Genomic DNA, 11036 nt, shown 5'->3' with positions numbered 1-11036 from the left:
TTTTTATAACGTGTAGCATTTGCTATGGAATTGATTTTGTTTTGAATTATGACTAAAACCAAAATCTTTTCCTCTTTACATTTTTAGTTTAGACCAACATATGCAATAATTCATGAACTGCATTCAATTTCCTTGGTTTACTTTATAATTCATCTATCCTATAAGTTTCCAAGACACCTGTGAACAGAAATGAGACTGTACTTTTAATTATGGATACAAATATTACACAGGAATCTTGTCCACTGTTGTGATTATGCCTTTTTTGCTGCATTAATCATTAAGTTTTGCTTGTCAATGTTTACAAAGATCCCATATTTACATGCTGAGTTTGCAAATTCCAAAGGGGTAAGTACTATGCTCAGCTTTCAAGCTGAAAACCAGCTTGTTTTCACGGTTACTTTTTTGAATCAATTTAAATATATAAAACATTTCGCAATAACTGCCTTAGATCTTTTTCATACATAATTTGGCAGGAAAAAGTATGCTTGTCTTCATATATTTTTTGTAATTTTGCACTTATATGGTCCCAGAAGCAAGAATTTTACCCCGATTTGCTTCAAATATTGCATAAGGATTGCAATTGATAGTGTCGTAAAGTGCACTCGATTTAAACTCATAAGAACACAGAGACCGCAGTTTTGCTACGTTTTACGTACAATTTGGCACAAGGAGTATAATTAACATTCTTAATATGCATCACAAATTTGTTTGAAATCAGCAGATTGAGATATAGCTCCTATATATTAACTTAATAGCTCCCAGAGAGCTATCGATATATGTCAAATGTTGGTATCGAAAATGCAGATCTACAAGGTGGCGCAGGGTATAATATAGTGGTCTTGCAAGACTTTTGACTTTCCTTGTTAATTTAGTGTTTTGGTGGAAAACCCGAAAATAGTACTCACCTTAATTTTAACCACACCATTAAGATGTCTAAATCTAAATATGAAACGTTAATTGTTGAGTTTTCTATTGGCATTATCATTTTTTTGTTTTGTTGTCTATATGGACATTTTGAAAACGTTAAGATTCATCATCTATAACTGTTCTACATATTACCGTACTCGTTCACTTCAGTACCAATGTATTTCATTGTTCTCGTCCTACCTTTCTACGTATATTCATTTTTACTCATAGTCAGAAACAACTTGCGTTCGGTTACACACAATCAGCGTTACCGTTGGAAATTTTCAAAAAGTGACACAAAAAGTGGGAAACGTCGAAAAAAGTGGCACATATATTTTTAAAAATGCCACAAAAAGTGGCACATTCTTTTTATTAACTTATACAAAAGAAAAAAAAAAAGACTTTAAAAATAAATACTGATATTTTCAAATATATTTTGCGAATTCATACAAATTGGAAAACAAATGCTCTTTAACATTAACAACAAGTAAGGAAAGTCTAAAGTCGGGCGTCGGCCTCGCCCGACCCTGCACCACTTTATAGATCTAAATTTTCGATACCATATCACATCCGTCAAATGTGTTGGGGGCTATATATAAAGTTTTGTCCGAAATACATACATTTAAATATCGCTCGATCTGGACAGAATTTGATAGACTTCTACGAAATCTATAGACTCAAAATTTAAGTCGGCTAATGCACTAGGGTGGAACACAATGTATGTGAAACATTTAAATCTGTTGTCGCAAATTTACCAAACTGGCATCGAACGCTGCAGGAGTTTGTGTTGAGTTAGTTGTTCCAATTAAAAAGTGGTTGGGAGTAATGGGGTTAGGATCGTCTGGATTTAAAGGCAAATGTGTGAGTGGTCTAGAATTCACAATATTTTCTGCTTCCAACAGTAGGATTATTAAAGATCCATTTTATTCCGAGTGAAAAACAATTGATTTGATTATAATCCAAGAAGTCTGTTTCGTTTCTTAATTCTTTTAGCAGACCAACAAAGTTTTTCCCGTTGTCACTTCTCACTTGTAAAGGAATTCCTCTTCTATTCATAAAACTTAAACTTAAAATAAAAGCGTCGGTAGATAGATCTACAACTATTTCTATGTGAACAGCTCTTACGGTTAGACACGTGAATAAAGCCACATATCTTTTTTCTGTCGATCTTCTTATTTTAATATTAGAAGGCCCAAAGATATCGACTCCTGTATGAGAAAATGGACGCACAAATGGAATAACTCTATCTATAGGTAAGGCTGCCATTATAGGTTGCGTGGGTTGCGCTTTTCTTATTTTGCAGAAATTACATTGCATTTCAACTGATCTTAGTAGACTTCTTATTGATGGAATCCAAAATCTTTCCCTAACATCACAGATCACCTTTGCGGAATTGTGATGACAATTTTTCTTAAGGTAATGTTCTACAACGAGACGGCTATATCGGTGCCCTTTTGGAAGTATTACAGAGTTTCTTGCTTGTTCTGAAAGGCAAGTAGCATTTTGAAGACGACCGTTGGCTCGAATTATGCCTTTTCCATCCAGAAACGATAATAATGTCAATAAGGGGCTTGATTTTGAAACAGGTTTTCCTTTACTTATATTAGAATATTCTTCCCAAAAAGTTTCTTTCTGAATCCCTATCAAGATCGACGAGTGTTATTAATGAATCTTAATATCCAAGCTACCACCCGGCGTACCTTGATATATCTGGAATTAACCCTGGAAAGTCATCCTTATTTTTTGTACACTAACGTCATCCTTCGTCATTTTGACTACGGCATATTTCAAGACGCTATAATTTGCATTGTGAGCAAAAATGAGAACCAAATTTGAGAATATTTTCTTATTCAATATGTTTTTAATTAGTATACAACAAAAATTCATAAAATAGTTTAATTAGTATAGCTTAATTTTTCCATTTCCCAATCGACTAAAATACATTTTAGATCGAAATTGAAATTATGCGTCGTCATTTTGACGAAGGATGACTGTCCAGGGTTAAGGTTCATAATCTTTACTAAGAAAGTAGGAGATTCTATAGCAACACACATCACATGTTTTCGTTTTAGTTCCTCGTTAGATGTGTCAGGTATTCCCAAGAAATCATTAGGCCAACCAAATTCCGATTGAATAAGAAATTCAGGTCCATTTTTCCATTCATCTTCAGGTTCATACTTAAAAGGAAAATGGGCTCTCGTTGCTCTATCTGCCGGGTTTTTTGAAGTTGGACACCAACGCCATTGATATTCATTAGAATATTCCAAAACTTCAGATACCCTATTTCCGACATATTATTTGTATTTTTGGTCCGATTTGATCCAGCTTAACACTGTACGAGAATCTGTCCATAAAAAACATTTGTCAAATTCTATCTCATGACAATCTGCTATGGTTTTCTTTAATCGGGCTGCGTACACAGCACCTTGTAGTTCCAGCTTTGGTTTTGAATGAAATCTCAAGGGGACGCATGCCGTTTTGCCAATAATAAAATTTATTGTTATGGATTTATCAAAATTGCTCCTACGTTTTTAGAGTTGGTTAAGAGCGATTCCACCGTCTCACGAGCCTTTCCACATAAAGATTCACGTAAACGCATAATATTATGCAAATCCGAATACTGAAACTCTACCGTAGTGCTATTGAAAGATTCAATAAAAGTTTGCCAATCTTCAGGAGAGCCCGAAAATTTTGGCAAATCATATATTTTCTTATGACGATGCATATTGGTGTTAATGTTCTGAGGCAATGGAGCAAATGTCATATTACTTCCCGAAGTCGTGGGACACGGCATAGAGCGTGAGTTACTTAAATATGAAGAATCATTACCAATTTGGTATGGGTATAAACACGGACCTGTACGTACGGATGTTAACGTTGGCATTGTATATTGGCTAAAGTTTGTTATATTCGATTGAAATGGCGTAGTTGATATATTAAATGGTATCTGGGATATAGCTGGGTTTGAAATATTATAATTCGAGTTGGCAAGGGGATTTAAATTTCCCATATCTGATGATGTTGATGTTGGATTATTCACATTTGCGAAACTCAACCGCATTTCATTGTAAGATGCATTTTTCTGAAACTCACTTCTTAGAGATGAAATCGTGTCCATAATTTGTACATTGTTGCTTTCACCCATTGATTGCATAGTGTTAATTTGTCTTGAGAAAACTGACCGCATTTCCTCCATTGGTCTTTCAAATCGTGTTGATATTTCTTCTACACTATCTATTGTTAATATCGGCTGTTGATTATGTTCATCGCCAGAGCCTTGTCTGTGCGATTCAAGATGGTCCCTTTGGAGCCGGAACTCTGATCTTGAGTAACATTACGTTGTGGAGATCTTTCCAAAGGCATCTCAATCGACGTAGATTTACCACTCCTAAGAAGCATATACATATATATAAATATATATATATATATATATATATATATATATATATATATATATATATATATATATATATATATATATATATATATATATATATATATATATATATATATATATATATATATATATATATATATATATATATATATATATATATATATATATATATATATATATATATATATATATTATCGGAACAACATTATTATAGCATTAGCATTTTCTGGCATATATATCTAAAGTTATTTTAGTTCCAATCTGTAACGACCCTTCTCTTTCAAATACTATACCTTATGTGCGGGTGCTACCTATAATGCCGGCCTTGCTCAGGGCAATGGGGGGGGGCGTTCTTGCCATAAGGTATAGATTTCGGCCAGTTAACATAAATTAATAAATTTTAGGTAGCTCTTGTTAAAAGAATTGCCATGTTAAAACAAAAAAAATGAAACAAAACAAAATTCAAAGGGTAACAGAAATGCCTACATTTTGGAAGAACTAATGGTGTAGTTTGTCCTTCCTCTTATACCCTCCCATCCTTGCTCGATGCGTTAAGACATCGGCCCACAGTGCGACTTAACCAATTATGGCTTCATTTTGGTGAAAATGGTACCAAAAAAATTTAGCGAGTCATCTTTAATTAAATTTATTATAAACAAACATACTTCAATGGAATTATACCAGTAAAATTAAGAGGTGGATTGAAAACTTAAATGTTGGAAAATGTATCAGGAAAATTAAAATTTTATAATGTTGAGACAAGGGTGTTAATAGAATAAATAAATCTTTATGTTTAGACGATATGTCTGACAAAATTAACAAAAAGAATTGTACTACTACTTGTAATATACAGGGATTTAACAAATGTTTTATTTAAGAAAGTTTAATCTTTGCTATACTCACGGTCTTTCTGTCATGTTCCTTCGTTGACAAGCGCTTGTAACTTGGAAAGGACACCGTATTTATAATTAAATCTAGATGGATTGTAGTAACCATATGTTTGAAGAAATGGTGGAAATAAATAAAATATGATGATTAAAAGATAATTCTAATGATATTGGATAGAGATAATTCAAATGATACTAATGTAATTGCAGCTATAGCACTCCGCCTTTTCTTAATTTCCAACCAGAAACGATTTTGAATTCTCCGAGCTTGATTACCCTCGATATTACAAATAATTATTCAATAGACAATCTTCTTGACCATCTTGGTGGGGTGTTTTTTTTTTTTTTCTTTTGACAATTTGATGCTACTCGCTTTGACAATTTTGTTTTTCTTTTCCAAAATTTGAGATTTGAAATTCAATTACGAAGGGGTTTATTTCTTGATGCGCATAATTTTAATGGTACAAAATCCTACCGACATCCTCTTTAGCATATTTGTCCCCAACTATAATAATTCTTGAATGAGCATGAACGGCGCTCGATGACATAACGATGAAATATTATATATATAATTTTTCTTCATGCGAATTTCCCACAATCCTTTTTGTTGGGATAAATTTATTTATGTCGTCGCTTATTCAAGTTCCAGTTGGTAGTCATTAAATTATTTCTTGTTTCTTTTTTTTTAAATTAATGTTTTTTATTTCAGGATCGATTTTTCTAACAATTCCTTTCTTTTTCCTTAAAAATTTTTTTTCTTTTTCTTTTTTTTTCTGACAAATATTTCAAACCCATTCGTTTTTTTTTTTTTTAAGTCAATTTCAAAAAAACCTAAAGTGTTTTTTTGCTTTTAATATTTGTGAACCCTCACAAATTTACCCCCATAGCTACAAAAAAAACAAAAAGAAAAAAAAAGAGTTTTTCCATAATTAAATTAGCGTCTAGGCCCAAATATCTTTGGCATGATACACACCTTTGTTTACGCTACTGTCATCCTGGAGTTCGTAATATACCTGCCCAAGCTTTCGAATAACTGTAGCTTTAATACCAACTGGGGCTAGTTTTGCATTAAAGTGATCAATCTTCGAACTTTGTTTAAAATTGCGTCGGTAAACGGTTTGTCCTACATCAAAATTCTTTTCTCGAGATCTCAGGTTATAGTTATGCTTATTTTTCTCATACGCTCGCTTCATGCACTCCTTTACGGACTCTCTTATCAGTTGAAACCTATCCGTCCTTTCTATTCTAGAGTCCACCTCAGACAGTATTTCAAGTTTTCTTAAGATTTGGTAGTCAGCACCATGAGTTAACATGGTCTGTCCGAAAACTATCTGATATGGAGTCCTCCCTACGCTTTGGTGCACACTATTCCTCAAAGAACAGTTAATACTTGGCAAATAAATGTCCAGTCTCTCTGGTCATGTCTAAGGTACGTGCGCAAGGCTTCGTTGGTAACACGATTGACCCTTTCGCTTGCATTTGCTTGAGGGCTATATAAGGCTGTTAAAATATGTTTCCACTCCATGTTTCTCTAATAGCCTTTTAAATTCTTTGCACGTAAACTGTGATCCGTTGTCCGTTACTATTATTTCCGGTACTCCATAGATTCAAAAATTTCATTTGTCAGATATTCCAGAATTGGTTTAGATGCAAGTTTCTTCAAAGGTTTTAGGAAAGAAAATTTGGAAAAATGATCCACTATCACTAAAACTCCTATTTGTCCCGACTTGGTTCTTGGCAATGGCCCAATTATGTCCATGTACAACCGCTGGAATGGTCTATCGGACTCAATCATTTGTCCATGGGTGGCCTCATTATATTCGTGGGTGTTTTTGATATCTTGCATAGTTCACAGTTTGTTACGTAACGCTTTACATCGACTACCATACCTGGCCAAAAGAAAAACCTTTTTATCCGTTCTAAAGTTTTGGCAATCCCGCCATGGCTCGAGTTCGGAGTGTCATGAGCGGAATAAATGACATTATCTCTCAATCCTCTTGGAACAAATAATCGCCATCCGTCAGATTTCTCAGACTGAGAAAATTCAGTGCGTTTAAAGATATATCTATCTTCTACTTTAAAATCTGGCAGTTGTGCTCTTTCGTATTCTTGGCGCAATTTGGAATAATCATGGTCATCGAATTCCTTCGAATTCAAATTAATGGCAGGATAGACTTCTAAATCAATTGCCTCAATGCTTTCTTCACCCTCATGTACTCTTGATAGGGCATCCGGGACAACATTATCAACCCCTCGCCGATGCTCAATGTCAAATTTGAAACCTTGCAGTTTCAACGACCATCGTGCCAGACGTCCGGTAAGGTCCTTTTGTGACATCAACCACTTCAAGGATGCATGGTCCGTTACTACCTTAAACTGTTGTCCTTCAATATAGGGTCGAAACTTAAGAATGGCCATTAGTACAGCAAGACATTCGAGTTCCGTAATCGCATAGTTCCGTTGGCATTTATTTAATTTATGAGACATATACGCTATTGGTCTCTCGTTACCTTCGGAATCTACTTGTGCTAATACTGCCCCTATACCGTATGTACTTGCGTCACATTGTAACACAAATGGTTTGTCATAGTCTGGATGTATTAATACCGGTGCTGTTGTTAACTTATCCTTAAGTAAGTCAAAAGCACGTTGAGCCTCTGAGCTCCATTGAAACTTCCTCTTTTTGGACAATAATTCAGTCAATGGGCATGTAATGGCTGAAAAGTCCGAGATGAATCGACGATACCAGCTCGTCATGCCAATAAAACGTCGTAATTGTTTAATTGTCTTAGGAGCTGGAAAATCTCGTATCACCGTTATTTTATCCTCGTCCACAGTTAATGATCCATTCCCTACTACGTATCCCAAATACTTGACCCTATTCAATGCAAAACTACTTTTGCTGACATTTATCGTCAACCCAGCTTTCCTTAGTTGAGTTGCAACCTCCATTAAGTGGGTTATATGTTGCTCGAAGTCTTTGGAGACAACTAACAAGTCATCAAGATATACGAAGACGTAAGTCTTCAAATCGTAAGGGATCACCATATCCATTAACCTGCATAGAGATTGAGGGGCATTACATAGCCCGAAGGGCATTCGTTTAAACTGATATAACGGCCTATTAGGCACTGTAAAAGCCGTTTTTTGTTTCGAGGACTTACCTAATTTAATTTGCCAAAAGGCGTCTTTTAAGTCAATTTTGGAAATGCAATATACCGGTGGTAATCTGGAAATTATACCGTCGATATTGGGGATCGGATAAGCATCTTTCTCCGTCACAGCATTAAGCTTTCTGCTATCCAAACACATTCTAACTTTTCCGGGTTTGATCACTACTACCACCGGAGATGACCATGGAGAATGAGGAGCTTCCTCGATTACTCCAAGTGCAAGCATTCGATCCAACTCCACGCACAATTGTTTCTCAATTGCAGGGGAGATCGGATAATACCGTTGCTTAATGGGTTTGGCATTTCCAGTATCAATATGATGTTCTATGAGTGATGTACACCCCAAACCTTCCTTCTCGGAATTAGGAAACATAGCTATAACATTATCCAATCTGCGATTTTGCTCCGGTGTAAGTAAAAGTTTATCTGGATCCGCTTGATCACAGTCAAGTTCATTTATCCACGTTGGTAGCGAAATTTCTAATCCAAAAATCTCCCAAAAATCAACACCACAAATGACTTCCTGTTTAATGGCAGGAACTACCAAAAAGGTAACTGACTTTGTTAAATTTTGGCATGTCACATTTAGGGTAATTGAACCTACAACATTCTGACGTTGACCATCAGCTGTCTTAACGTTGCCAAACAATCTTCTAAACTTTTCATTTCTTTGAAAATTCTGCGCAGTTATTTCGCCCAATACGCTTTTATTAGCCCCACTGTCGAGCAAGGCTAAAATTTTCTTGCCCTCGAGGCCAATAACAATATAAGGTCGGTTGTCATATTCTTTAGAAACTATAGCAGAAATAACAAATGAGTTATAAGATTTCAACCCCTTATAAAATTCTCTTATCCGGCTTGAAGATCTTTGCTTCCTCTTATTTACATGTCTGAACTTTTTCCCTCCTATCTTCCTATGTTCATGTAACTTTAATTGTAATTGTCGTAACAGGGTATATTTCGTCGTAATTTGAGTATTTGGCGTCTCTGGTATGTTTACTGTCGTCTCATTTGTTCCGAATGGCCGAATTGACGCTTTCGGACATCCGCCTTGCCGTTTCCCTGCGATTTAGCCGCACATCTGGGACACGTAGGTCGGTAACTGTCACGTAAGCCACACCCGTAGCAAAAAATTCGTTTTGGACCCAAGCAGTCCATAAAAGTATGACCCGCGGAGTCACAATTCCAACATTTAAATGCGCTGACCTCACATATTTCTTCTTGCTTCGGTGGCGTAACCATCGAGTTACCATACTGCGGGTCCTCACCCATATCGGAAAGTTCGGCTACCCGAATCTTTTGAGACCCTACACTCCTGTGCTGTACTTCTTTCATAAATTTTTCATGTCTCCTTACCTCCTTCCTAAGATGAGCCAGGCTATCAATCTGGAGATGGAGTAGTTCGTGACGAATCTCTGGCCTAAGATTGCGGATTATCGTCTCGCACAAATCGGTATCGGACAATGGATATCTTAACTTGTCTGTCATTGTAGCCACCACATCTAAATACTCGTCGATGTTCTCAGTAGGCTTTTGTTTACGCTTCCTAATATCGTCCAAGATATCATAGTCGCAATAGTCCTCTTTGTACTGCGCTTTTAGAGCGCTAGTCAAAGACTGCCACGTTATATTGTCGTGATGTTGATGATACCTCCAATACCACTCTAGTGCTTTGCCTTCAAACAACACATGAGCATGTCTACTTAACATCTCATAGTCGCTAGCCAGGGTGTTCGACGTTAAAATATTAACTCTATATATGAATGCGTCTACCGTCATTTTGTCAGAAAACCCAGTAAACTTAATTCTCCAATTTCGGATTATGTTCAGTACCTTATCTACATCTAAATTCTCCGACAATCTTCTTTCAGGAACCTCGGGAGGTCTGACCCTTAGAGTATTCCTGTCCGAATTTATATTGAGGCCTTGAACAAGAGTCCGCAATTCACTTGATATGAGGTCTGACATCTCAGTTCGGAAATTCCGCAATGATTCATTAATCATCGACCTACACTGTTCTAATTGGTTATTTGTATTACTTGTTGTTAAATTATTGCCTAGCCTTGATGCTTGACTCCTGGTTACTACGCCAGTTCTATTAGGCGTTACCGAATTTTCCTCATTCATATCTATTGTAAAGCTACAATTTCTGCGAGGCTCACTATCCCCACCAGTCAAATTACCAGGACTTCTTGTCAAAGGCATGATTATTGAAACATAAAACTATTATTTTTTTCTTTCAGCAAAAGATAATTAATAAAAGGAACTGTTATCTATCTGATCACTCTCACTACTCGTGAAGTCACAAATTGATTAAGTCGATGGGCATTTCTGTTGCAACATAATTTAGACAAAGAGAAAAAAATTGTAAGTTTGTAATTAAAATAATGGAGATTTATACCAGGCGAGCGATATAAAACTAATCCGGATCATTTTAAATTACCAACAAAAATAATAAACTAAGAATAGATTTTGTAAGTAAAATCTCGCGAATACGCATAGATTAGAAATCATAAACACAATCTATTCTCAGACATTCTCAATATATCACCGGGAACAAATCGACGCAATCTTCTCATCAAAAGGTTAATCCGACAATGATATAATTGAAAATAAAAACATAATAATAATACAAACAATACTAAAGTCATAGCAATTCATATCTAGTCTTTT

The 11036-nt window shown here is 35.5% G+C and overlaps 1 protein-coding gene across 1 annotated transcript; it reads right to left on the bottom strand.

Annotated features, from left to right (window-relative positions):
* Positions 1 to 1637: 1637 nt before the first annotated feature.
* On the bottom strand, positions 1638 to 3199 carry LOC142236798 (uncharacterized). The gene is made up of 3 exons (XM_075308089.1): positions 3085 to 3199; positions 1848 to 2546; positions 1638 to 1798 (listed from the first exon to the last, which is right to left on the bottom strand). The coding sequence occupies exons 1-3, from the start codon at positions 3197 to 3199 to the stop codon at positions 1638 to 1640; spliced, it is 975 nt and encodes a 324-aa protein (XP_075164204.1).
* Between the last annotated feature and the right edge of the window lie 7837 nt (positions 3200 to 11036).

The sequence above is a fragment of the Haematobia irritans genome, chromosome 1 (assembly GCF_050003625.1).
Source record: "Haematobia irritans isolate KBUSLIRL chromosome 1, ASM5000362v1, whole genome shotgun sequence".
Lineage (NCBI taxonomy): Eukaryota > Metazoa > Arthropoda > Insecta > Diptera > Muscidae > Haematobia > Haematobia irritans.
This window is presented reverse-complemented; position numbering and strand designations above follow the sequence as displayed.